Source organism: Mauremys reevesii, linkage group 18 (genome assembly GCF_016161935.1).
Source record: "Mauremys reevesii isolate NIE-2019 linkage group 18, ASM1616193v1, whole genome shotgun sequence".
Taxonomy (NCBI): Eukaryota; Metazoa; Chordata; order Testudines; family Geoemydidae; genus Mauremys; species Mauremys reevesii.
In genome coordinates this window covers 20,296,348-20,323,491 of record NC_052640.1, presented here as the reverse complement: position 1 = coordinate 20,323,491, position 27,144 = coordinate 20,296,348, and the positions used below count along the sequence as shown (strand labels likewise).

Sequence of the window (27,144 nt, the reverse complement as noted above, 5' to 3'; positions counted from 1 at the left end):
CTTAAAAGTTCTTAAGTGTGTGTTGTGCCTGTGTTCTGGTTCTAGGTTAGCCAGGGATTAGAGGCTGAGGGGGCCAACTGGAACCTATGTGACCATCTCGTGTGACCTCCTGTATAACACAGGCTATAGAACTTCCCCCACAATAGTGCCCAGAGCAGATTGTTTAGACGAACATCCTGGCTGTGGCAGGGCCCACCGCCCCTTAGTGACTCTAACAGGAAGAGGGGGTAAGCGTAGGGCCTGTCTGGCTCCGGGGGTTGGTAGAAGATGCAGCCGTTCAGCGCTGGGGGCTGGTTCCAATCCAGTGCACGCTGCTTTCTACTCAGCGACAGGCTAGGCCAGAGGGGCACATCCCTTGGTGGGTGGCCACAAGGGGTGTACAGGCCATGGAGATGGGTGGTGCCCTACCCCACCCCACCCCTATGGCGGTGCTACTCCCAGGGCGCTGTTGGAGGGGCCCTGGGGGCCAAGCTGGCACTGCTCCTGCCCAGGCTGCAGCCAGTGGGCGAACATCCCCGTGACCCCACCCGGCCTCACACGTCCAGCCCCAGAGCAGGCCCCTCCCTAGCAGGGGAACGCGCCAAAACCCCTCCGGGGGGAAGAGGCGGGGGCGTGTCTCGCGGGCCACAGGTCCCATTTGGGGGGCGTGTCCGGGCTGGCCGCCGCGGGGGTAACACTTAGCCTGCCCGGTCCCGTGCAGTCCGCCCAGCTGTCGGCCACCGCTGCCTCCCTCGTCCTCGGAGCCGCCATGGCGGGGGCTCTAGAGTCGCTGGAGAAATGCCTGGACCGGCACCTCCCGCCCGAGGAGCTCGGCGAAGTGAAGCGGATCCTTTACGGCAGCCTGAGCAGGTGCGGGAGGACTACAGCTCCCAGCAGCCCCTGCGCCGGCTGCCGGTCTTGCTGTGGGACTGAGGCCGGGGTGGGGGAGAAGGCGGTGGGGGGCGTCTTAGCTCGGCGGCCTTGGGGGGGGCGTGGCCATTGCTGGAGGGCTTTGGGGCGCAGGTTCGCCTGAGGGGTGGCGGCCGCGCAGCCTCCGCGCGCCCTTGCGGTGTCCCGCTGCTGTTGCCCGCCTTGGCGGTTGGCAGGCGCGGGGCGCGCGGGCTGCCCGCAGGGGGGAGGCGCGCGCGCACCCTGTCCGCTCGCGCGCGCCCTTCATTCCCGTCCTTTGCCGTTTCAGAGAACTGGCCTTGCCGGCTGCGGCTCTGTCGGCCGCGAGCCAGAGGGCGTTTGAGCTGCAGGGCTGTGGATTTGGAGCTGCGCCCGAGCAGCTGAGGCAGCCCCGTGTGGTTCGAGTGGGGCTGGTTCAGAATAAAATCCCCCTGCCCACAGACACACCCGTGGCGGAGCAGGTACAGTCACCTGGAAAGGGGGCTCTGGGTCAGCCGGCTGCAGCTCTTCGGTTGGATCAGCACCTGTCACATGAGCCTGGCAGCTTAAATTCCTAAAACTCTGACACTGAAATCAGGGACTCACGCTTTAGGGCCTGTCTTCACTACCGCCCCACATTGGCACAGCTGCATGGATGTAGCACGTCTGGTAAAGACACACTATGTCGACAGGAGAGCGCTCTCCCATGGAGGTAATTACTCCATAGGGTTGCCAACTTTGGTTGTCCCTGTTCCTGGAGGTTTTGTCACGTAACATAATCTTTTAATTAAAGATTAATCTTTAATTCCTGGAGACTCCAGGACAACCTTGGAGTGTTGGCAACCCTAGAGAAGAGCATTACACCCCTGAGCGATGTAATTTATGACTGTAAAAAGTGGTAATGTAAACAAGCTGTTAGACTGAGAGGCTGGTCTTGTGTCTCATTACCACGGTATGTAACCCCTTAACACTTCTTTGTCCAGTGATTGCAGAGGTGATAATTGTGCCCATCATCCCGAATGGTCTCTTGCAACATGTGTTAACTCCTCATATTTATCAGTCTGTTCCACTTTGTACTGAGCTGTGACACTCTGAGCCCAAGTCTAGGTTACAGACCTATATCAGTATAACTATGTTGCTTATGTGGAAAAATCCATACCCTTGAGTGATACTGATCTACAATTCCCCCCCACACCCCATGTAGACAATACTGTGCTGATGGGAGAGCTTCTCAAGGAGGTGGATTTACTATGCTGCTCTCTTGTTGGCGTAGGAACATCTTCACTAAAACACTACCGTGGCACAGCTGAATTACTGTATGTGAGAACAAGCCCTGAGTACCTTTCCCAGACCTCTGTGTATCTCAGAGCTTGTCTCATTCACCAACAGAAGTTGTTCCAGTAAAAGATATTACCTCACCCACCTTGTCTTTCACAGGTCACACTATCAGTTCTGCATTTCTTGTGTTGTCCGCTATCAGTTTTAGGGCCTACGTTACCTAATGGCCCTGGATTTGACTTGTTGAATGATAAATTGTCAAGAAGTCTTGTGACTCAAAGTAGAACATGCAGCTTCATCAGAAAATCTCATTTCTATTGTTTACTTATTGACTCGCCCAAGCTATTTATAGTTTTCTTGAAGCTAAATATTTAGTTGCTGGCTTTCTAAGCTAAAAGACTTTACCCGTCAAATGAACCAGAAAAGTCTCATGTTCAGAGAATTGAAGTTGATGATTGCAGAATGCAGAGTTGGTGATTTGTATAAATTCTATGCTCTAAAACTCTTTAGGTCTGAGGAGAGTCTTTCACCAGATGAACACCAGTGTGTCCGTTTAACAAGATGCACTCCTTCAGGTGCAAATTTTATGTAAATCTATAGTCTTTTTAAAAGCAAAATGAAGGTGAATTTCACATTTGTGAAATATGCTGGACTGATAGTCCGGTTTATCCACAGGGCAGAAAGTTCACTCAGACACTGTGTTTTGGAGAGAGAGAGTAGCTCATTCTCTGTGTTAGGCCTGGTCTACACTACGCGTTTAAACCAAATTTAGCAGCGTTAAACCGATTTAACCCTGCACCCGTCCACACAATGAAGCCCTTTATATCGATATAAAGGGCTCTTTAAACCGATTTCTGTACTCCTCTCCGATGAGGGGAGTAGCGCTGAAATCGCTATTGCCATGTTGGATTAGGGTTAGTGTGGCCGCAAATCGACGATATTGGCCTCTGGGCGGTATCCCACAGTGCACCATTGTGACTGCTCTGGAAAGCAATCTGAACTCGGATGCACTGGCCAGGTAGACAGGAAAAGCCCCATGACCTTTTGAATTTCATTTCCTGTTTGCCCAGCGTGGAGCTCTGATCAGCACTGGTGGTGATGCAGTCCCAAATCCAAAAAGAGTTCCAGCATGGACCGTACGGGAGATACTGAATCTGATCGCTGTATGGGGAGACAAATCTGTTCTATCAGAGCTCCGTTACAGAAGACGAAATGATAAAGCATTTGAAAAAATCTCCAGGCTATGATACAGAGTCCATAGCACAGTGCTGTGTGACAAGCGTAACGGAAAGCCAAAGAATCAATTGGACGCTAATGGAGGGAGGGAGGGGGTACTGAGGACTCCAGCTATCCCACAGTCTCCGAAAAGCATTTGCATTCTTGGCTGAGCTCCCAATGCCTGAAGGGTCAAAAACATTTTCTCGGGTGTTTCAGGGTATATTTCGTCAATTTACACCCTCCCCCCCCCGAAAAAAAAGGGAAAAAAAAGTTTCTCGCCTTTTTTCAGTGTCACCCTATGTCTACTGCATGCTGCTGGTAGATGGGGTGCTGCAGCGCTGAACACCAACATCCCCTTCCCGGTGGCAGTTGGTACAATATGACTGATATCCGTCTTCATCATCAGCCCGTGAGTGCTCCTGGCTGGCCTCGGTGAGGTCGGCCGGGGGTGCCTGGGAAAAAATGGGAATGACTCCCGGTCATTCCCGGCAGATGGTACAAAACGGCTGGTAACCGTCCTCATCATAGCAACTGGAGGCTGAGCTCCATCAGCCTCCCCCTTTCATGTCTAAAGAAAAGATTCTGTACTATCTGGACTATCATAGCAGCGGGAGGCTGTGCTCTTCTCCCCCCTCCCCCCGTTTAATGTCCTGCTTGGACTATCATAGCAGCTGGAGGCTTCCTCCCCCTCATTTTATCTCACTAAAAGGTCAGTGTTTCTTATTCCTGCATTCTTTATTACTTCATCACACAAATGGAGGGACACTGCCACGGTAGCCCAGGAGGGTTGGGGGAGGAGGGAAGCAAGGGGTGGGGTTGTTGCAGGGACACCCCCTAGAATGGCATGCAGGCTCATCATTTCTGCGGGATCTCTGGGGCTCTGACACGGAGCGGCTGTGCTCTCTGGTTCTCTGGTACACTTGCCCCATATTCTAGGTAGGACTGACTCTATTTTTAGACAAAACATAAAGAACGGAATTATCCGGGGAGTCATTCCCATTTTTGTCCATGCGCCCCCGGCCGACCTCAGCGAGGCCAGCCAGGAGCACTCATGACAGCAGCAGATGGTACAAAATGACTGACAGCCGTCATCTCATTGCCAATTTACAATGGCAGACGGTGCAATAGGGATGATAACCGTCTCTGCTACCTTGCAAAGGCAAATGAATGCTGCTGTGTAGCACTGCAGTACCACGTCTGTCAGCAGCATCCAGTACACATATGGTGACAGTGACAAGGCAAAACGGGCTCCATGGTTGCCATGCTAGGGCGTCTGCCAGGGCAATCCAGGGAAAAAGGGCGCAAAATGATTGTCTGCCATTGCTTTCACGGAGGAAGGATTGAGTGACAACATTTACCCAGAATCACCCGCGACACTGTTTTTGCATTGTGATCTCAACCCAGAATTCCAATGGGTGGGGGAGACTGCAGGAACTACGGGATAGCTACGGGATAGCTACCCACAGTGCAACGCTCCGGAAATCAACACTAGCCTCGGTACGTGGACGCACACCGCCGAATTAATGTGCTTAGTGTGGCCGCGTGCACTCGACTTTATACAATCTGTTTTACAAAACCGGTTTATGTAAAATTGGAATAATCCCATAGTGTAGACATACCCTTAGTCAAGTTCTTGCTTTATCTGTGTGGTCTGCCAAAAAGAGTGCCAGTTGCTGCCATTTGTTATGTGGATGCCTCTCCACTAGAAACTGGCCCAAGACCACCAAGTCATTTTCCATAACGCTACACAGCTGTTATATTTGTTTGGTCCGTATCAATCTGGATTGGATTTGAGATGGAGATATATGAATGGCTCCAAATCTCATTGCCACTGCGCCTATGCCTCCTTGTAACTAGAGTTCTCCAGTGAGAAGAGTTCCTGTGTAAAGATTTTTAATTAAAGAAAAATACAAGCAGTCCATCACTGGTGCACTGCTTGGTTCTTCTTAGGGATGCACTAAAACATGCGTTGAGGGTAATAACTTGTATATTACTGATTGAAGCATGTTTACTAACTCTGTGTGTGCGCGCACATGCATTTCAAGCCTCAGAGAATGAGCTTCTCTCATTAGACCCAGAACATATGCCAAAAGGAGGAGCTTGTCTGCATTTCAGAAGTAGCCAGTCCATGGCAATCCCTGTCCCCAATCATCCCATTTCTCCTTTATCCAAACATAAGCAACTGTCCCACAGATAACCATAGGCCGATGGCCTCCTAACTTCTAGTCAAAGAACTTCTGGTCGAAGTTGTCAGATGTATGGGGCTCAAGAGTGAAGCAACGTACTGCTCCAACAGGCATTTTGTCAGTTCGCAACTCTGCTAGCTCCAGGGCTGGTATTTTAGGGGACGTTCTGGAATCTACATGGGCTTGCAGGATGTACAGATATCAATTCAAAGACTGGTCTAACCTCTGGTGGTATTATGCTTACTCATTCACCTTACTAAATGTCACATCTCAAAACAGCATCAGAAAGGTTTTTTGTGTGTGGCTCTTTTAAGGTTTATAGATCTCTAATGCACATGTAGGGACTAAAGGCCAGTTTTTTAAATGTATCTAGAATAGAATGCCTAGAGATGCAGATATGTGCTTTTGAAAATCCCATTAGGCACCTATCTGAAGGTTTAGGCACCTAAATACCTTTAAAAATACCCTAACTCTTTAGGGCCAATTCTGCAACCATTGCTTGTGTTGAGCAGTAACTTACCCTACAAGTATTCTCACTGAAATTAATGGGGTGAAGTGCCAAGCAAGGTACTACTTAGTGTGAACAAAGGTGGCAGAACCAAAACCTTAATGTTACAAGTGAATTATGATTTATGAGTTTTTATAGGGTCAAATTTCTTACAACCAGGTGGCTGCCCTGCACAGGCGAATAGAGGAGATCGTGGAGGTGGCTGCAATGTGTGGGGTCAATGTGATCTGCTTTCAAGAGGCTTGGAGTGAGTATTTTCTGTAGCCTCCCCAAGTCCAGATTCTTTGCCTTTAAAATGGTTAATTTTCTGAAAATAGCCAATTCCTCTCCATTTAACAGGTACCCTATATTTAAAAAATGTTCCGCTGCTACTATGAAACAGAGATTCCAGGATACAATCCACTGATCCTAATCGTTATTTTCTGAAAGAAACTTAAAAGAATCCTTGTTAACACAGCTGTGTGCAGGTCCTATGTAGGTCTGCAAAGGCAGGGCCTGCATCTCGGCGATGCTTTTAGTTATGCTTACTGTGTGTTCTTTCACCTGCTCTTCCCCTTTTCTTCCTTGGAAGTTTTGTTTCATTTAGGAAGATTCTCAATAACAGAAAAATAATATTTAAATGAAAATGGAGGATGTGTGGAATTAAGACTGGCCAAAACCAAAATTGAAGGACCTCTTGTGTGACTGTTGGGGGAAATATGTCTTAGTCATTAATTTGTAGGTTTCTTCCTCAGACACTCTTTCAGGGGATCCTCTGCCCTGTGTGAGATAGTGGGTAATCCTCTCTCATTTCACCTATATTAACTTCACTCTCCAGGTCTCTAATCATAACTACTTCTCTTCTGGCCAGCTAGGCCTCCCATTTCAAATTAGTAGGGACTCAGCCTGGCTTCTTAATTGAACAAATGTTGGCTGATTACAAGGTGCTGTCTTTGCTCCATAGTGTTGAGTGATTCTGCAACACTTCTTGTCCTTCCTGGGCTGTGGAGTGAGGGGAAATCAGATCCTGGTCTATTGCATACAGACCACTGGAACTATATGTGGCTGGTCCTGTCATGGTGTCTCTGTGAGAATGCAGCCTAGAAAATCTAAAGATTGGAGACCCCTAAATGATACATTCTCAAGAATCAAACTCCTTTGTGCAGGGAGAAGGAGATAGTAGTACCATACTCAGATGTGGTAATTATTTCTCAGTTTTCACAAAAGCAACTTCTGAACACATTTCATTGACCTGTTTTAGATGAGTAAAGCAGAACCCACCCCATACCAGCTCAGTGATCTGAAGCCTTTGTATTGACTTCTCATGTTGTTATTTTATTAGCTATGCCCTTTGCATTCTGTACAAGAGAGAAGCTTCCATGGACTGAATTTGCTGAGTCAGCAGAGGATGGTCTGACAACAAGGTTCTGCCAGAAGGTAAAAAGCTGAATTCATACCATTGTGTAGTGATCACTTTTTGTATATCAGTCTTATAAGTTGTAAGAATTAAAGAACCAAAAATAATTTTCCAGCACATTCAAAGCATGTATTGTCCATTTGCACTTTCACTAGCTCTCACAACAACACGTACAATATGAAACAGTGTTTAAAAAAATCTTACTTTACATTTATATAGTGCCTTTTTCCCTGTAGGATATGTGAGACTTCCTATCCTGATTTTTCCCATATTTTTACAAGAAGAATAAGCTTCACAATCAGTCACCTTTAACTTCTAGTCAAGAAATTCCTTTTGAATGGAACTGACTATGCATTAGCAAAGCATTACACAAAGAATATTAACTGATGAGTTAACTAATGTTCTGAAAAGGAAACACTTTCATATGATTCTTCTACATCCTTTCTCTGACATGTAACACAGAATGCAGCTTTCTGTGCAACAGAGGTGACCTTTTAATAGCTGGCAGTCATTTGGCCAGGGATCACTAAGTGAAAGAGTGATTGTAGGATAATTTTCACCTTCTGCCATCTTAAATAGTCTACAGCTCTCTTGTTTTATAAGGGACGTTGTATTTTTCTTTATTAAATGATTCACTGACATGATCAGGTTTGTTGTGGGCCTGAATCTATCCAGATGTGATCTGACCTACTAAGCATGTATGTGTAACGACTTTACAGCTTCAGTCTGACCTAGGCCAAGTGTGGGGCACTTCTCAATGTGGGGTTAATGACCTAAGGGCAGATGCTGCAAGAAATATTCAAACTTATGGAAAAGTAAAATGACATGAGGGGAAAGAAGAGAAAATGTCATTTAACCAAAGGTTAAATAACTTATCAGTACTAAAATTTAGTGCAAAATATTCTTGCTAGACTATTAAAAGGTACTGTGATGCTATGATTCCTGTGGACAAGGCAGCACCTATACTTTTTAACATTAATACATTTACATGTGTGGATCCACTGCCTACTGTATAACTACAGTAACTCGTTGATCAAAGGTTTTCTTATATTTGATCTATTGCAATAAAGAACAATTTAGGCACAGGAGCCAGCAAACAGAGCTGTAAACAGGGGAGTTTGAGTGGGAGTTCTTAAGGGGAGTTTGGGGGGAAGACTAGGAAAACCAGGCAGAGGAATAGACAGGCTAGTGAAGGGAGTGTGTGGTGTTCTGGCAGTGTTGTGGTGCTCATGGGGGGGTTTGTTTTGCTGTGGGTGGTGGTGTTTTGGTTTGGTTTGTGTTTCCCAGACTAACAGGACTTAGGTGGGAAGGCTATGACAGATACAGATGCAGCAGTGGTAGTGACCCAAGCAGTGGAAGACACAATGAAGATGACTGGATGTGGAAGTTGCGGTATCTTCTGGTACCCCTTCCAGGATCATGTAAAGAGTTTTGTCTGCATGAAGTGTCGCTTGATATAGCTGATGAAAGAAAAGATCAGAGGATTGGAGATGCACGTGGAAACTCTGGTTGAGTTTAGAAGGGAGTTCAAGCAGATGATGGAGCAAAGACATGAGGAGGCTGAAGGGAAAAGCTCAGACTTGCAGATGGAAGCAGGACCAAAGAACTCTGAGGGGAGACTGCTGGGTGAGGAAAGTGGACAGTGGAAGCATGTGACTAAGAGAACCAGGCAGAGGAAAAGATGGGCTAGTGAAGGAGAAATAGAGCTCAGGAACAGGTTTGTGGAGTTGGAAAATGAAGAAGGGGCACAGCAGGTGGTCACTGAAGGTGGGAGGGCAAGGAAGAAGAAAGGAGCAGCTAGTTCTATAGGAAGAGGGGAAGAGTCAATGGAGATAACACCAAATATGAGCCCCAGGAGGATACAGGATGGGTTACAGAGGATTGCAAGGGAGAATAGGAATTGAGAGGACTTGCAGCCAGAGGGAACAGGGGATAGACCAGAGAATCGCACTATCACCAGGTCTACATGTCTGGGGACTCCTTACTGAGAAGAATAGACAGTCCTGTAACCAGACCTGATCCAGAGAACGGAAGGGTATGCTTTCTGCTGGATGCTAAGATACAGGATGTGGACCTGAGGCTGAAGAGGATCCTAATGGGATCGGGAAAGAATCCACTGATTGTCCTTCATGTGGGAACAAATGATATGGCTAGATTCTCGCTGGAACATATCAAGGGAAACTATGCCAGGCTGGGGAAGACGCTTAAGGAAATAGAGGCTCAGGTGATCTTCAGTGGGATTCTGCCTGTTCCTAGAGAAGGGCAACAAAGGTGTGACAAGATTATGATGATCAACAGATGGTTCAGGCAGGGTGCTATAAGGAGGGCTTTGGGATGTATGGCCGCTGGGAGGCATTCATGGACAGAGGACTGTTCTCTCGGGATGGACTTCACCTGAGTAGGGAGGGAAATAGGCTTCTAGGATGGAGGCTGGCACAACTGATTAAGAGAGCTTTAAACTAGGAATTTGGGGGAGATGATTGGGAGATGTCCAAATAATCTCCACGCCAGATTTTAACATTGAGAAGGAAGAAAATGAAGTAAGAAAGGAGACAGCCGTGGGCAGGAGAATGGCCATAAGGAGGAAGGGTAGTGTAGATACCAGTTTAATAGGTGATACTGGCGATAGAATGTCTGTGCCTAATCGGGTAAAGAATGTGAGTGAAGCGAAACAGCAAAAATTAAGATGTTTGTACACCAATGCAAGGAGCCTAGGTAACAAAATGGAGGAACTAGAGTTACTGGTGCAGGAAGTGAAACCAGATATTATAGGGATAACAGAAACATGGTGGAATCGTAGTCATGACTGGAATACAAGTATTGAAGGGTATGTGCTGTTTAGGAAAGACAGAAATAAAGGCAAAGGTGGTGGAGTAGCATTGTATATCAATGATGAGGTTAACTGTAAAGAAATAAGAAGTGATGGAATGGATAAGATAGAGTCTCTCTGGGCAGAAATCACATCGGGGGGAGAAAGCTACTAGAGCCTCTCTTGGGATAGTGCTTGGGGTGTGCTATAGACCACTGGGATCTGATTTGGATATGGATAGAGACCTCTTTAATGTTTTTAATGAAGTAAATACTAATGGGAATATTGTGATCATGGGAGACTTTAACTTCCCAGATATAGACTGGAGGACAAGTGCTAGTAATAATAATAGGGCTCAGCTTTTCCTGCATGCAACAGCTGATGGATTCCTCCACCAAGTAGTTGCTGAATCAGCAAGAGGGGATGCCATTTTAGATTTGGTTTTGGTGAGTAGTGAAGACCTCATAGAAGAAATGGTTGTAGGGGACAACCTTGGTTCCAGCGATCATGAGCTAATTCAGTTCAAACTAAATGGAAGGATAAACAAAAATAGATCTGTGTCTAGGGTTTTTCAAAAGGGCTAACTTTAAAAAATTAAGGAAATTAGTTTGGGAAGTGGATTGGACTGAAGAACTTGTGGATCTAAAGGTGGAGGAGGCCTGGAACTACTTCAAGTCAAAGATGCAGAAACTATCAGAAGCCTGCATAACAAGAAAGGGAAAAAAATTCATAGACAGGAGTTGTAGACCAAGCTGGATGAGCAAGCATCTCAGAGAGGTGATTAAGAAAAAGCAGAAAACCTACAAGGAGTGGGAGATGGGAGGGATCAGCAAGGAAAGTTACCTTATTGAGGTCAGAACATGTAGGGATTAAGTGAGAAAGGCCAAAAGCCATATAGAGTTGGACCTTGCAGAGGGAATTAAAACCAATAGTAAAAGGTTCTATAGTCATATAAATAAGAGGAAAACAAAGAAAGAAGAAGTGGGACCACTAAACGCTGAGGATGGAGTGGCGGTTAAGGATAATTTAGGCATGGCCCAATAGCTAAACAAATACTTTGCCTCAGTCTTTAATGAGGAGCTTAGGGATAATGGCAGGATGACAAATGGGAATGAGGATATGGAGGTAGATATTACCACATCCGACGTAGAAGCCAAACTCAAACAGCTTAATGGGACTAAATTGGAGGGCCCAGATAATCTTCATTAAGAATGTTAAAGGAACTGGCACATGAAATTGCAAGCCCATTAGCAAGAATTTTTAATGAATCTGTAACCTCGGGTTGTACCATATGACTGGAGAATTGCTAACATAGTTCCTATGTTTAAGAAAGGAAAAAAAGTGATCCGGGTAACTACAGGCCTATTAGTTTGACATCTGTAGTATGCAAGGTCTTAGAAAAAAATTTAAAGGAGAAAGTAGTTAAGGACATTGAGATAAGTGGTAATTGGGACAAAATACAACATGGTTTTACAAAAGGTAGATCGTGATCTACCAACCTGATCTCCTTTGAGAAGGTAACAGATTTTTTTAGACAAAGGAAATGCAGTGGATCTAATTTACCTCGATTTCAGTAAGGCATTTGATATGGTTCCACATGGGGAATTATTAGTTAAATTGGAAAAGATGGGGATCAGTATGAAAATTGAAAGGTGGATAAGGAACTGGTTAAAGGGGAGACTACAACAGGTCATACTGAAAGATGAACTGTCAGGCTGGAGGAAGGTTACTAGTGGAGTTCCTCAGGGATCGGTTTTGGGACCAATCTTATTTAATCTTTTTATTACTGACTTTGGCACAAAAAGCAGGAGTGTGCTAATAAAGTTTGCAGATGACACAAAGCTGGGAGGTATTGCCAGTACAGAGAAGGACTGGGATATCATACAGGAAGGTCTGGATGACCTTGTAAACTGGAGTAATAGTAATAGGATGAAATTTAATAGTGAAAAGTGCAAGGTCATGCGTTTGGGATTAATAACAAGAATATTTGTTACAAGCTGGGGACTCGTCAGTTGAAAGTAACAGTGGAGGAGAAGGACCTCGGAGTATTGGTTGATCACAAGATGACTATGAGCCACCAATGTGATATCGCCGTGAAAAAAGCTAATGTGGTCTTGGGATGCATCAGGTGAGGTATTTCCAGTAGAGATAAGGAGGTGTTAGTATTGTTATACAAGGCACTGGTGAGACATCATCTGGAATACTGCGTGCAGTTCTGGTCTCCCATGTTTAAGAAGGATGAATTCAAACTGGAACAGGTACAGAAAAGGGCAACTAGGATGATCCGAGGAATGGAAAACCTGTTTTATGAAAGGAGACTCAAAGAGCTTGGCTTGTTTAGCCTAATCAAAAGAAGGCTGAGGGGAGATATGATTGCTTTCTATAAATATATCAGAGGGATAAATACCAGGGAGGGAGAGGAATTATTTAAGCTCAGTACCAATGTGGACACAAGAACAAATGGATACAAACTGGCCATCAGGAAGTTTAGACTTGAAATTAGACAAAGGTTTCTAACCATCAGAGTGAAGTTCTGGAACAGCCTTCCAAGGGGAGCAATGGGGGCAAAAGACATCTCTGGCTTCAAGACTAAGCTTGATAAGTTTATGGAAGGGATGATATGATGGGATAGCCTAATTTTGGCAATTAATTGATCTTTGACTATTAGCGGTAAATATGGCCAATGGCCTGTGATGGGATGTTAGATGGGGCGGGATCTGAGTTACTACAGAGAATTGTTTCCTGGGTGTCTGGCTGGTGAGTCTTGCCCACATGCTCAGGGTTTAGCTGATTGCCATATTTGGGGTCGGGAAGGAATTTTCCTCCAGGGCAGATCGGCAGAGGTTTTTTTGCCTTCCTCTGCAGCGTGGGGCACGGGTCACTTGCTGGAAGATTCACTGCACCTTGAAGTTTTTAAACCATGATTTGAGGACTTCAATAACTCAGACATAGGTTAGGGGTTTATTACAGGAGTGCGTGGGTGCGTTGTGCAGGAGGTCAGACTAGATTATCATAATGATCCCTTCTGACCTTAGTCTATGACTCGATGACTAATTTAAATTCCTACTCAAAAAAGGATTTGCTATTGGTGCACAGTGCCACGGTTCTATACCTAGCATAATTGGGGATCATCAAATTGTGTAATGTCTTTCTGTTATGTTACTAACACTAAATTTAATGGAAGGAAGAATACAAGGACAAATAATGCTTAAATGATGAGCAGCCAGTAGAATCCAGGACTTAGTTCTAGAGAGTCATTCCTGAGACATCTGTTGAAGACTCTGCCTTGCCTGAATCCTTTTGTTCCCAACTGTTGGAGTTCAGTTTCATATACCACTGAATTGGTGCTGAAGAGAACCTGAATGCTTTATCCCATAGCTAAAAGCCAAACATGAGATGCTTTGCAAAGAGAATAAAAATGACTAGTAGGTCCAGACCGATTTAATAAATGTCTGCATAGAGTTGTCCACTTTCCATACTATGACTTCACATGTCAGGCATTCACAGGAAAGCCTTAGCAAGTGTATTCATTAATCCTTTGCTCTGGTTCTTTGTAGAAGGCATCAGGAATCAGTACCAGAGTTTATGGGAAGCTTTAGAATCTGAGGCTCAGATGTGAGTTGTTAAGTAGAGCTGGTCAAAAATTCTGAGTAGAAACATTTTTTCAGTGGAAAATGGCTATTTGAATGAAACGAGAATTTTTTTGAAAAATTGTCACTGGAGAATGAAGGTAAAACAAAAATTGAAAAAAAAATTCAGTTTTATGTTTTTTTTTAAACTGATTTATTATTTTTCAGAAAATAAAAAATGTTCTTTTAAGCATGTCCCCCTTTTTTTTTGTTAACCTTTTTTGACAAGCTCTTGTTACACAAATCCACTAAGCAGTGTATCAGAATGAAAGAATGCGAGCAGGATTACACCCTCCCCCTGTGCTTATTTCTCAGCAGTTCCTTATGCCCCTTTTGGGTGCGGGTGGATCTGGCTTACAGGTTAAAAACTGCTGCTACAGCAGAACTCATCTAACTGGAACTTGATGCTTCTTCTAGAAGGATTCAGACTGACAAGTTTTCACTGAGGTATCCCTCTCTGAACAAGAAAAATGTTGTAACACTAGAGTTTCAGTACATCATATATTCATCACTAGTGCTTAGCTGAGGTCAGAATAATGCACAGAATGAAAACCTCTCCTGTATTCTACTTTGAGGGGAAAAAGATGAAAACAGAGTTAATCATAACAGGCTTTGCTGTAATAGAGATTTTCTATTAATTTCTATAGCTGGCAAAGAAGCACAATATGGTTGTGGTGTCTCCAATTCTGGAGAGAGATGATGTACATGGAGGAACTTTGTGGAACACTGCAGTGGTGATTTCAAACTCTGGATCTGTCCTTGGGAAGAGCAGGAAAAATCACATTCCAAGGATTAGAGATTTCAATGAGGTGAGATGTAGCATTGTTTATAATAAACTGTCCTCACTTTGTAGCTCTTGCTTGTCTCTATATGGTAGAGTGTTGGAAAGTGTAGCTGCATAACTGTCCTATCCATTTTGTCAAGGTAGAATTGTGTGGCTGTGATGATGCCACTGCGGGGTTTCTGGTGCGCTCATAAATCATAAGCATGGAATATGATGCCACCAGAATCCTCAAGATGCTATTGTAGCTTTGATTTATTTTAAGTTATTTTCTTTGTTTTATAATATTTCCCCAAAATAATCTGTTCTTCTCTACAGGTTATCATCCCAATGGGTTTTTCTAAACAAAGCAACTTCACAAAAATATTGAGGAGCTTTATAAAAATTGTGTAATTCATAGCCATGGTGTGTCAGTTGTGGGGCACTGATGAAGTCATACTTCTGGTGAATTTCTTGTAAGCTGACGAGCCTTGTATTATATGGTTCAGGGATGAACTGTACCTGTGATTTCTTTGTATCTCTCCATGGGCACTTTTTTCAGGTGACAGGCCTATACCTGCACTTCTCTAATCCTGCAATTCATCCCACTTTTGACTGGACCATGAGTTTACAGCACCTTTATTTACAAACCATATTACCTCCAGCAGAGCCAACTGGGTTTGACCTGATCCAGAATTCTCTCAGGGAGCTGTAAATGCAATGACAGAGAGCAGCTTGTTCAAAACAGAGTATAATTTATTTATCTGTAGGAACATCACAAGCAGAGAGAAAAGGGTTAAAAATAACAAATGCCTAAATGCATATTTTACCTAAACCTAACCTTTCCTTGCTAGTTTAAATAGATTCTGCTTAACCCAGGCAGCCCCAAAGCATTGGGTTGCATGAAGCAGGCTGCACCCCTGCAACTATTGCCTCTCTCATAGGCAGCCCTCCCCCACCATCCCGTCAGCGTGCTGTGTCCCTCAAGATCCAAGCTGCCTTTTATCCGTTTCAAAGTTCCTTTGTTTGAAATTTCCCACTTAGAGATCTCCTGATGTTTCAAGCCAAGCCCCTGTAGCTGACGAAACTGGTGTATACATTTCTCCAGAGCGGGTTGGAGGTAGCCTTCATACAGTGGATTCATAGTATTGACTGAGCACCAGGCAACTGACTTCTGTCTTCAGCAGTTGTTTCAGGTTCCTGAAAGATTTAACCCTTAGCTGCCTTTTAGCCAGCACTACAGTAACCACCAAATCCTCCTCCTTCCCTACACACGCACATAAATATTCATAAAAATTAATACACATACCTTCCATGTTCTTCACACCTTATTTAACAGTTAAATCCATACATAATAAATACCATATTCATACTGTATGGGCCTAGAACACTCTGTCTCAGAGGTTCCCAACTGTCCTCTGTGCAGCACTTGCTGGTTGCATGTTTCTCTTCGTTTCCAGCTGTGAAACTGCAATGAAAGGCAGCTAAACTATATATATGAGTACTTTCACTTTTCTATGCATGCAATTGCTGCAGTTGCCACAGGGATGTTATGTGATCACCAATGGGAGGTGGTCCATGTGATCATGAGTGCCAGGAGAAGCATCAAAACAATCGATTAACATATTTAAACAATTTGACAATTCCTGCTCTATCAGCTTCAGTGTAATGGGTAAGTAGTGTTTGCCTAAAACACCCCACCTTGTTAAAAAGTGTTGATCCTGCTTGGAAGGGGTTAAGGATATTCTGTTGGTGACTTGTTACTCTGCCTGGATATTACAGAGGTGGTCCTGGCTTTCTGAAAAGAGAGAGACAGACAGACCTTGGGTGAGGGCTGAGCAGCTCAGACTAGGAGGAAGGATTATTCCGATCTTTATTAACAGAGAAAACAACTATAAAGTAACAAAACCCAAACCTGAGGAGGGCAGTAAGTTGGATTTCTCAGACTGGGTGGACTGTCTTTGTGGAGCAGGTTGGGAATGCCAGCTTGCAATCATCCATGGCAAATCAATGAGAACTAAATGTAAAGGGGAAAAAGGTTGGTCTCTAACCTTTTCAGCCCTGTGTGGGAGGGTGTATAAATAAACAAAAATCAATCTTCCTTGAGACATCAGTTAGTTGCTGTGGAGATGATTATGACCTCTGGTGAGGAATAAAGAGCAAGAGCTGATGAATTCCCCCAAGCAATAACAATCTTGTTTTTCTTCTCCTATCATAGTAGAAAAAACATAGGACTGAGAAATAAAAATAAATTTAAAAGATACAATATAGGCAGATCTGTTTTGAAATAGAATTATTTATTAGAACATAACTGTCATGCTGGATCAGACCAGTGGTCCATCTAGCCCAGTATCCTGTCTCTGACAGTGGCTAGTACTAGAGCTTCAAGGGGAATTTGGGAATGATTCACTTTGTCTTCCACTCCTGGCTTCTGGCAGTCAAAGGTTAAGGGTTGCCTGGAGCATGAGGTTTCATCTCTGCCCATCTTGGCTAATAGCCATTGATGGACCTATCCTTCAGGAATTTATCTAATTCTTTTTTGAACCCAGTTATCTTTCTTTGTCTTCACAACATCCCCTGGCAATGAGTTCCACAGGTTGACTGTGCATTGTGTGAAGAAGTACTTATGTTTGTTTTTAAACCTGCTGCCTATTAATTTTATTGAGTGATCCCTGGTTTGTGTGTTATGTGAAGAGGTAAATAACACTTTTTCTTGACACCATTCATGATTTTATAGACCTCTATCATATCTCTCTTTAGTCAAATCTTTTCTAAGCAGACCAGCCCTAATCCTTATATGGAAGCTCTTCCCTTTGTTGCCATTCTTTGTACCTTTGCCAGTTCCACTAGACCCTTTTTGACATTGGGTGACCAGAACAGGGCCGCCCAGAGGGGGGGGGCAAGAGGGGCAATTTGCCCCAGGCCCCGAGCCCCACAGGGGCCCCCACGAGAGTTTTTCGGGGCCCCTGGAGCGGGGTCCCTCACTCGCTCCGGGGGTCCCGGAAAATTCTCGCGGGGCCGGGCGCAGGAGCTTCTTCACTCCTGGTCTTCGCCGGCGGGGGGTCCTTCCGCTCCGGGGTGGAAGGACCCCCCACTGGCGAATTACCGCCGAAGATGGAGCGGGACCCGCCGCCGAAGCGCAGCCCGGTCTTCGGCGGTAATTCGGCGGCGGGGGGTGATTCCCTTCCGGAACCCGCCACCGAAGTGCCCCGAAGACCCGCGGCGGGGGGCCCCCGCCGACGAAGACCTGGCTGCGCTTCGGCGGCGGTCCCAGAACGGAAGGGCCCCCCGCCGCCGAAGACCCCGGGCCCCCGGAATCTTCTGGGCGGCCCTGGACCAGAACTGGACATAGTATTCAAAGTGTGGGCAAACCTTGGATTTATGTAGCGGCATTATGATATTTTCTGTCTTCTTTCTATTCCTTTCCTAATAGTTCCTAATATTCTTTTAGCCTTTTTGACCACTGCTGTGCATTGAGCTGAAGTTTTCAGAGAACTATCCACGGTGACGCCAAGATCTTTTTCTTGAGTGGTAACAGCTAATTTAGAACCCATCATTATGTATGTATAGTTGGGATTATTTTTTCTAATGTGCATTACTTTGCACTTATCGATGTTGAATTTCATCTGCCATGTTGTTGCTCAGTCACTCAGTTTTGTGAGATTCCCCTTGTAAGGACTGGTCTACACTGAAAAGGGGTGTGAAAAATCCATATATCTGAGAGACATCATTAAGTTGACCTAACCTCCAGTGTAGACAGTGCTAGGGTAATGGAAGAATTCTTCTGTCAACCTATTTACCACCTCTTGGGCAGGTGGATTACCTACAGCGATGGGAGAATCCCTCCCGTCGCTGTAGTGTCTACACTGAAGTGGTACAGCAGCGCAGCTGCAGCTGTGCCATTATAGTGTTTTAAGTGTAGACCTAACCTAACTCTTTGCAGTCAGCTTTGGACTTAACTATCTTGAATAATTTTATATCATCCGCAGATGTTGCCACTTCACTGTTCACTCCCTTTTCCAGATAACTTATGAATGTTGAACAGCACTGGTGCCAATACAGATCCTTAGGGCACACCCCTGTTGACCACTTTCCATTGTGAAAATTGACTATTTATTCGTACTCTTTTTTGCTATCTTTTAACCAGTTACTGAGCCATGAGAGGACCTTCCCTCTTATCCCGTGATTAATTAGTAGGGCTCTGTATCTGTCCTGGAGGTTGCAGAAGTCACGGATTCCGTAATTTTCCGTGACTTCTGCAGCAGCCTCTGTGGCTGACCCCTGGGGCACCCAAGCAGTTGACTCCGGGGCCAGCTGCTCAGGTAGCCCCAGGGACAGCCACATTGGCTGCTGCTAGAGTAGCTCTGCAGCCAGCCACTTAGGTGGCCCTGTAGCCAGCTACACTGGCCACTGCTCAGGCAGCCTCGCGCAGCTGGCTCCAGGGACCACCCGGGCAGCGGCCGGTGTGGCTGGCCCCGGGGACTGCCCAGGCAGCAGTTCCTGGGGTGGCCGGTCCGGGGACTGCCCAGGCAGCGCTCCCTCGGGTGGCTGGAGCAGCCGCTGCTCAGCGGCCCCTGGAAGTGTTCCCAGGGTGGCTGAAGCAGCTGCTGCTCTGTTGGCCCTCAGCAGCTGGTGCCGCTGCCCCTCCCAGCAGCGGCTCCCCCAGTACTCCCTCCCAGCAGTGGCCCCCTAGCTCACTCCCCACAGCAGCAGCCCCCCCCCCCAAGATTTAGTGAGGGTTATTTATAGTAGAAGTCATGAACAGGTCATGGGCCATGAATTTTTGTTTATTGGCCATGACCTGTTCATGACTTCTACTAAAAATACCCATGCCTAAATTGTAGCCTTACTAATTCGTTTCCTTACGAGCCTATGGTGAGGAACCTGGTCAAAGGCTTTCTGAAGATCCAGGTACGCTATATGGACTGGATCACCTTATCCACACACCCACAAAGAATTCTGATGGATTGCTGAGGCCTGACTTTCCTTAACAAAAGCCATGTTGACTCTTCCCCTACAAATCGTGTTTACTATGTGTCTGATAATTCTGTTCTGTACAATTTGCCTGGTACTGAAATTAGGCTCAGTGGCCTGTAGTTGCCAAGGTTGCCTCTGGAGCCCTTTTTAAATATCCGTGTTACTTTTACAGATCCAGACTAACACGGCTACCCCTCTGATACGTGTTACCTTAGTTACCTTCCAGTCATCTGGTACAGAGGCTGATTTCAGCAATAGGTTAAATACTGCAGTTAGTAGTTCTGGAGTTTCATATTTGAGTTCTTTCAGAACTCCTGGGTGAATACCATTTGGTCCTGGTGACTTATTACTGTTTAATTTACCAATTTGTTTTAGCACGTCCTCTGTTTACACATCAGTGTGGGACAGTACTTCAGATTTGTTGACCAAAAATAATAGCTCTGATGTGGGTATCTCCCCTACATCCTCTACAGTGAAGACCAATGCAAAGAATTAATTTAGCTTCTCTGCAATGGCCTTGTCATCCTTGAGTTCCCTTTTTAACATCTTGGTCATCTAATGGCCCTACTGCTTGTTTGGCAGGCATCCTGCTTCTGATGGACTTAAAAAACGTCTTGCTAGAGACACACAAACTAACAATAAGTTGCTTCTCAGATTCTTTATTGAGCAGCCTCAGTAGGGTGACCAGACAGCAAGTGTGAAAAATCGGGACGGGGGTGGGGGGTAATAGGAGCCTATACAAGAAAAAGACCCAACAATCGGGACTGTCCCTATAAAAACTGGGACATCTGGTCACCCTGTGCCTCAGTGTGGTACGCACTGTATAGACATAAAAAGAGGAGATATGGTCAGTTGCCATGGGAGTTCGCAATTTAAGGAGACATTGACAGTACAGATTAGACAGGAGATTGCCACAGTTACTGGGAGCCGCACCTGTAACCCCTCCTGGTATCTCCGAGCATGACCCCCTCATATCTTGCAGGGGTGCCAAAATGGGGTGGAGGGGCAAGGGACCATGGCCCTCCCACTTTTGAAAGTGGCCGAGCCAGACCCATCCACTTTTCGCCATGGCATGGCCCCCTGCCCCTCCTCTACCCCCTGAGGTCCCACCCCTCAGCCAGCCAGAAGCTGGAGCCTGACCCAGGTAAGAGTGGCCCAAGGAGCCTGGGCAGCTGTGGGGAGCTGCGGATCCTTCATCTGCTCGGGATTGGGGGGTCTGAGAGCAGCCCCCAGCCCATGTCTCCACCCCTTGGACCCCAAACCAGGGCAGATGGAGGGTCCGTGGTTTCCCACAGCTGCCTGGGTGGCTCTTACCATGCCCCCCCCCCAACATACTTTTAGAAAGACTCGATTGCACCTGACTCAAGCCTCTAACCATCACCTCTGTCTTATGATGCTTTCTCGGGGCATCCAAAACTGTTAGTCACCCTGTTTATCCTTCTGCCTTAGCAAAAGAGGGATTTTTTTGGTAATATACTGTGTGGCAGCTCCCTGCCCCCCCAATCTGTTAGCCAGCCAAACAAATACTGTAGGACTCTGCCAGTCCTAACTTGGCCTTGCAAGCGAACTCTTGGTGTATTTCAGTTCCCAAACTCTCCAAAAGCATCTCCCTGCAGCATCCAGCCCCTGTCACTAGATTACCACAGAAATACCAAGTCCACTGTCTCCAAAGAGACAGAATACACACCAGCCTGCTGGCTCAGCTGAGAATGAACGCCTCACTATAACACCTTTGAAGGGAGTTTATAATAAAACAAGAGTATTTTTATTAATAAAAAACAGAGATTTAAGTGATACCAAGAAATAAAACAGAAAATGGTTACAACAAAAACAAAAGCATAACACGCTTCTAAGAGATTACACATAACCTCAGTAGGCTCCAACCTTTGTCTAAAGTGTTTTTCTCACGGCTGCTTCTCAGAATCACCAACCCATATAGTTGGGACCCACTATTCATAGATGCAAAGAATTATGACCTTTGTATTCCATATTTCCAGCACACACACAACTCTATACATATCATCTGTACATACATCACACAATGATATTAATGACTGGTGGGCAGAACACTGGGCCTTCTGCCAGTTGGCACTGAGGGGCTCTTAGGATCACACTTGAGGTGGGATTGTGTAATTCTTCCACTCTCAGACCAGGTGCTACCAATGATTATCTCAGCTGGTCTGGCCAAGCCTCAGACCATACTGTTCTGTTCCCTCTGAGAGCAATGACAGAGGTAAATGCAGTGATCAAATAGCCTCCTTAAAGCAAAATTTTATTTATTTAGAACAAGGCTTTTCTCTTAAATGTTTATCTTAAAAACAATAAAACACACTGTATGCATATCTGATTTTTCCTTAAGACATACCATTCCCTGGATGTGGGATGGCCTGCTTCTTTAGACTCCCTCCACAGAGTCCATCTCTTTCTGTCTCAGCCTGTCTCCATAGACAGCTGCTGACAGGTGACCGCCTCCTCCCCGCAGGAATCAAAACACTTTTAAACTGTTCATAGTCTTTTGATCTGGTATCTTCCAGCTCTTGCAAAACAAGGTTTGCAGCTTGCTGCAGACACTGAAGCTCTCAGTTTTTCAAGTGTGTGCTTGGGTATTCTTAACTAGATCTATTGTGTGGCTTTCCTGTTTGCTCTTCCCACAGCTCCATATTAAGTTAGAGAAATACAGTCATATAGGAAATTCTAGTAACCCACCATAATTATACAGTAATTTTACCTCACTGACCAGGTCGCAGTCAAAACTATTACACATCAGTATTCATAGATTAATACAAAGTAATTCCAGGCCCTTCTGTGACACTCCCCATGGTAAAATCTGGACTGCTGAACAGTTGTGCCCCCTTAAATCTCCAATCTAGGGTGTCTTTTACACTACCTTGCTGTGAGAGGAACCATTCCTGGTCCTGCTCTCACACAGTCTCTAGCATGCAAAATCAATTGCAGCTGAATTACATGAATACTCTGGTCAGCCACTTACGAATTACAGTCAGGGCGACACCAGCAATTTCCCAGTCTCAGACCTTCCCCCAGAATTGTATGTCTTGTACTGCCCAGTTCTCTCCTTCTGATCTCTGCATTATCGGAATACAGCATAGACAGGGACTATTGATTACATTGTTGACCCTACTCATACATACGTAAATACACAAAAACACAAACATTATCTCCCCACCTTTTGAGGGTTATTTATTTTGCAGGATGTTTAACCCTTTCTGGCCATGTGTCACAACTTGCTTTCAATTGCAGCAGCTGTAATTTTTTGCTCTTACCATTTAGGCATGGAGGGTAGGGTGATCAGGTTATAAAGTCCGTAGAGAATGCAGTATTGCTACAGGAACATGTGAAAAAGCCAGGTGGCACAGCACTTATGTCCAGCAGTGAGTAAAGAGAAGTAGAAATGGAACTGGAATTTGATCTCTACGGCTCAAGAGAGCCATTTCTGTTGGATCTGTACCTCAGGTATTTAGTGGCTGAGGGGTGTTGTCTTTTCACATACTGTTGTGCCTCAGCGATCTAGTGGATTTTAAAGGATAGTACTGGGGGAGTGGGTGAACTTGGAGACAATACCTGAAGACACCTGCTTGTGTTTTTTTTTCCTAGTCTACTTACTATATGGAGGGCAACACAGGGCATCCTGTGTTCCAGACTCAGTTTGGAAGGATTGCTGTGAATATCTGTTTTGGGCGCCATCACCCCCTGAACTGGCTCATGTACAGTCTAAATGGAGCAGAGATTATCTTTAACCCTTCAGCTACTACTGGAGAACTCAGGTAAAGTACAAACAACTTGTGGGCTGTCCATTGCTTGGGATGAGCTGTATTGTGGAGTGAAATACCTGTACGTCCCATGTTTCCTGAAAGAGGAAAACCATACTTGTTTTTCCTAAATGTTTCTTTCGGACAGCAACATTTTAAAAATGTTTTGAATTACACTTAATTTTTTTTGGGAGGGGGGTGATATCAGTTTGGAGTGGTTCACAACTGTGAGTGCCTACAACACGACAGACTGTCAAAAGCAGGGCAGACACCCCAAACTGGTGGTGTGTTCTATAATTAGATTTCACCAACCCAGTAACAAATGTGAACTCCTGGATCACCATATCAGTCTTACCATAGAGTCACAGACAGTCCCCTTAGACTCTCTAGCCTATTTTGCCACCCAGACAAACTGGACTTTCTGATAAAAAGTCACTTACCCCAAAATCACACCAGATTCAGGTTGCTCCCAGTCCCAAGAGAACCATCACTTACCCCAAATCAATTGGTATCCTAGATCTTACTAACTAACTAAAGTCTTATTAGCTAAGAAAAGGAAGTAAGAGTTATTGAGAGGTTAAAGCAAGTAAAATATATGTACAGGTGAGAGACAGTTTGTAAATTCAAATGGTGGTAGTAATGTAATAAATTTCCAGTTTCCCAAAAGTCTTTTCAAGGTACCCAGATTGTCTCTAGGAATTGCCACTTTGCGTCTGGTATCCTTCCCTGTAAGAGTCCAAACACTCCAGAGATGAGGGATCTTTCCCTGAATCCATACTTCTAGCTTCTTCTCATAGGAAACAAGCTGACAGGGTCACTACTCACGTGGGCTCTTTGGGGATGGAGAGTGAGGAATGCATTTAGAGTCATTGCTCTCCAATCACCACACAAAATGACCACTTGATTTGAAATTAGCACTTTGCTGTTAAAGTTCTTCATTTGCATTCCGTAAGGCTTCTTTCTCAGATTGATGGGTTATTTAGTTACAGGGGTATAAACAATGTAAATATTTGCTATTACAATGGGATACAGATAAGTTAAAACAGTGCATGTAACATCCCATTACTTTTTATGATGTTTAAACACCAAATACACTCTCATACATGTAGCAGTCACTTTGCTCTATACTGCTACACAAGTGAATTGGCCTGGCTTCCAGCTATGCATTTGTAAGCATTCATTGAGGCCTGGGCATTGGCATGAGCTGGCACATAGTCTGCCAGTATCACAAGTGCATCTATTAGCTAAGGTCCAGTATTCCAGAAAGTGTTAATGTATCATCTTGACACGCAGTATAGTACATGTACTTTTTCATTTATCCAAATGACAGTGGAGTCTGAAAGAAATCCAGTTCTGTAGGATGTACACTCCTCTACTAGTAAGCAGTGTTGCCTGACCTGTTGATTATGTATTAATTATATTGCTTACACTCAGAGGATTAGTAGGTTCTCATCCCAAGATCAGGCCCAGTTTTATTAAAATTACTATCCAGTTGGGAGCCCCGACATGCATGGTTCCAACACTCTCACTTAGGAAAACCTTTTGTATATGTAATAGTTTTATTAACACAATTAGTAAAATCACAAACACTCCAACCCAGCAAGGTAGATAGAGAGAATACAGAACGTGCGTCTGAACATCCATATACTCGCACCATTCTTTGCAAAAGGATCCAAAATGTTACTCATCATCCTTACCGTCAGATTCACTATCACCAGTGGTTACCATCCTGGCATCTCCCAAGAGTCACATCTCCCCACGGTATGTAGGCTGGGATACAACTTTGATAATGTGTTACACTGAAACCACTATGCCAAATGTATATTCAGTAGGGGTTTCATTCTCTTTTCCTTATTTGTATTTCCTCACCCTACTAATGTTGGGGTGCCCTTCTCCTATAGTTACTAATCCTTTTACCTCAAGTTTATTAGCATATACATCAGTTAATTACTGTGGCACTTTGGTGGTCAGCCATCTGTTGATGTTCGTAATTTAAAATATTCCAGGCTGGTATAAATTAGCATCTTGTGGTTAGCTTGTCAGCAGTTTAATCATTCTTGCATATTACAGCATTCTATCTTGGGATATCTTGTGATCTAGGGATACTCTTGGTTAGCTGCTTGTGCTAAGGCTTTTTGAGCCTTGTACGTTGATTAGTTTAACTAAGCTTTTCTCTTACAGGCCTTGAGGTTTGTGGGCTCATTGCAATATTATCTTAACTTAGACCTATGCCTTATCTATTGGCTACAGATGCTGTGATACTGTTTTATGCTCTGTGGTATAAATGCAGGTATTCAAATGTGCATTTTTTTTAGGATTTTATACCATATTATCTTTTCTCTGTTCCCTTAATGTTGCTCTCTTTATAAAGATGCTCCTCTGAGTGGGAAATTCACTAAGTTTTATAGCAGGAGTCAAGTTATCAAGGAGGAAGTTATATAAATTAGTTATTTTGACATAACGTAGACAAATAGCGTTAGTGGATTCCTTGAGTCATCTTCCCTGCCCTACATCAGGTTCTTAATTAGCTCTGTTTTGATGCTAGGAGTCAAATGGGTTAAGCTAAGTAAAAGCCGAGTTCAAACATATATATTTCTGGGGCAGGAACTGTCTCTCACACTTTGTTTATAGAGTGTCTTGCATAGTGGGGCCCCAATTTCAGTTGGTATCTAGGTGCTAATGTAGTACCAATAAGAAATAATAACATTACCCTTGTTGGCCTAAGCACTTGTTTCCGTTAGGAGAAACTGATGATGGAGTCAGGTGCAATCCTGTTTATTTACAAAGAACGTACATAAAATCCTTTTTTCCTGAATGCACTGGGAATCAAACAGCAGGAGGCAGTTATTTACTCACAGTTCCAAGCCTCTTTCCAGCCAGCACTCTACCCAAATGTGCTCTTTCTCAGCTTTTTCTCAGAGTCACACTACAAGTGCTTCTCTGGCTGGCTGATAGGCTTCCTTGCTACCTTTCCTGTGTGCTTCTGTTGTTTGTACTGCCTCTCTGCCCCCTTCCCACACCCTGCAATCAAATCAGTATCCCATTCCTGTGTTTGTGTTCATAAGACCCCCATGAAACCCCTTGGCCCGGGGTCTAGTCCTTGGGCAGTGGTTTCCATTGCTTCAGCCATCACCAACAAAGGGGCATTTAGTTTTCCCCTCATTTAGCCTGAATGGAAGGCAACTAGTATAACATGCATAACAACTTCATCAAAGTGGGGTGATTGCCCAACCTCCAGCATAACAATGATATTAATATATTTAGTAATGCTAAGCCTGTTTCAGACGCTCACTCCTTCCCTAGGTGAGGAGCTGTTCAATAGAACATTTGTAGGTAGTGTTAGAGGACTCTAATAACTTAGGCCCCAGTAATGCAAGGAACTCTATAGGGGTGCAGAGCTCCTGGCAGAACTGAGACCATTGTGCTTCCTATTTGAGGTAATAACCACTTCCTGGGCTGAATAAACTCTGCCTTTGAGTCAGTCAGCCCCAAGATATGGCTTTTATCACGGTAACAGGAAGCCCGTTCTGTTGTTTTAAGCTATTGAAATTTTAAATGTAATATTCAAATTGAAAGTGAAGGAAGAAAATCTTACAAAAGGTATCAACCTCTCCAAACTAACTGCACCCCCTTTAGGCCCCTGCTTCCCCTTCCTTTGACTCAGCAGGGCTTGTCTGTCCAGAATAATTGCAATATATCTTCGCTTTCATTGTCTTTAAAAACAAAGAGATGGGAGGGGCCTTTCCCAG

At 44.7% G+C, this 27,144-nt stretch overlaps 1 protein-coding gene across 1 annotated transcript in view; it reads left to right on the top strand.

Moving 5' to 3' along the window:
• The first annotated feature begins 661 nt into the window (after positions 1 to 661).
• The window catches only part of UPB1 (beta-ureidopropionase 1), a 38,230-nt gene continuing 11,747 nt past the window's right edge, over positions 662 to 27,144 (top strand). The window contains exons 1-6 of the mRNA XM_039504837.1: positions 662 to 849; positions 1,178 to 1,349; positions 6,217 to 6,304; positions 7,379 to 7,473; positions 14,539 to 14,700; positions 23,241 to 23,410. Of these exons, the coding sequence (XP_039360771.1) occupies positions 749 to 849; positions 1,178 to 1,349; positions 6,217 to 6,304; positions 7,379 to 7,473; positions 14,539 to 14,700; positions 23,241 to 23,410 (788 nt within the window). The 5' untranslated portion in view covers positions 662 to 748. The remainder of the gene's footprint in view (positions 850 to 1,177; positions 1,350 to 6,216; positions 6,305 to 7,378; positions 7,474 to 14,538; positions 14,701 to 23,240; positions 23,411 to 27,144) is intronic.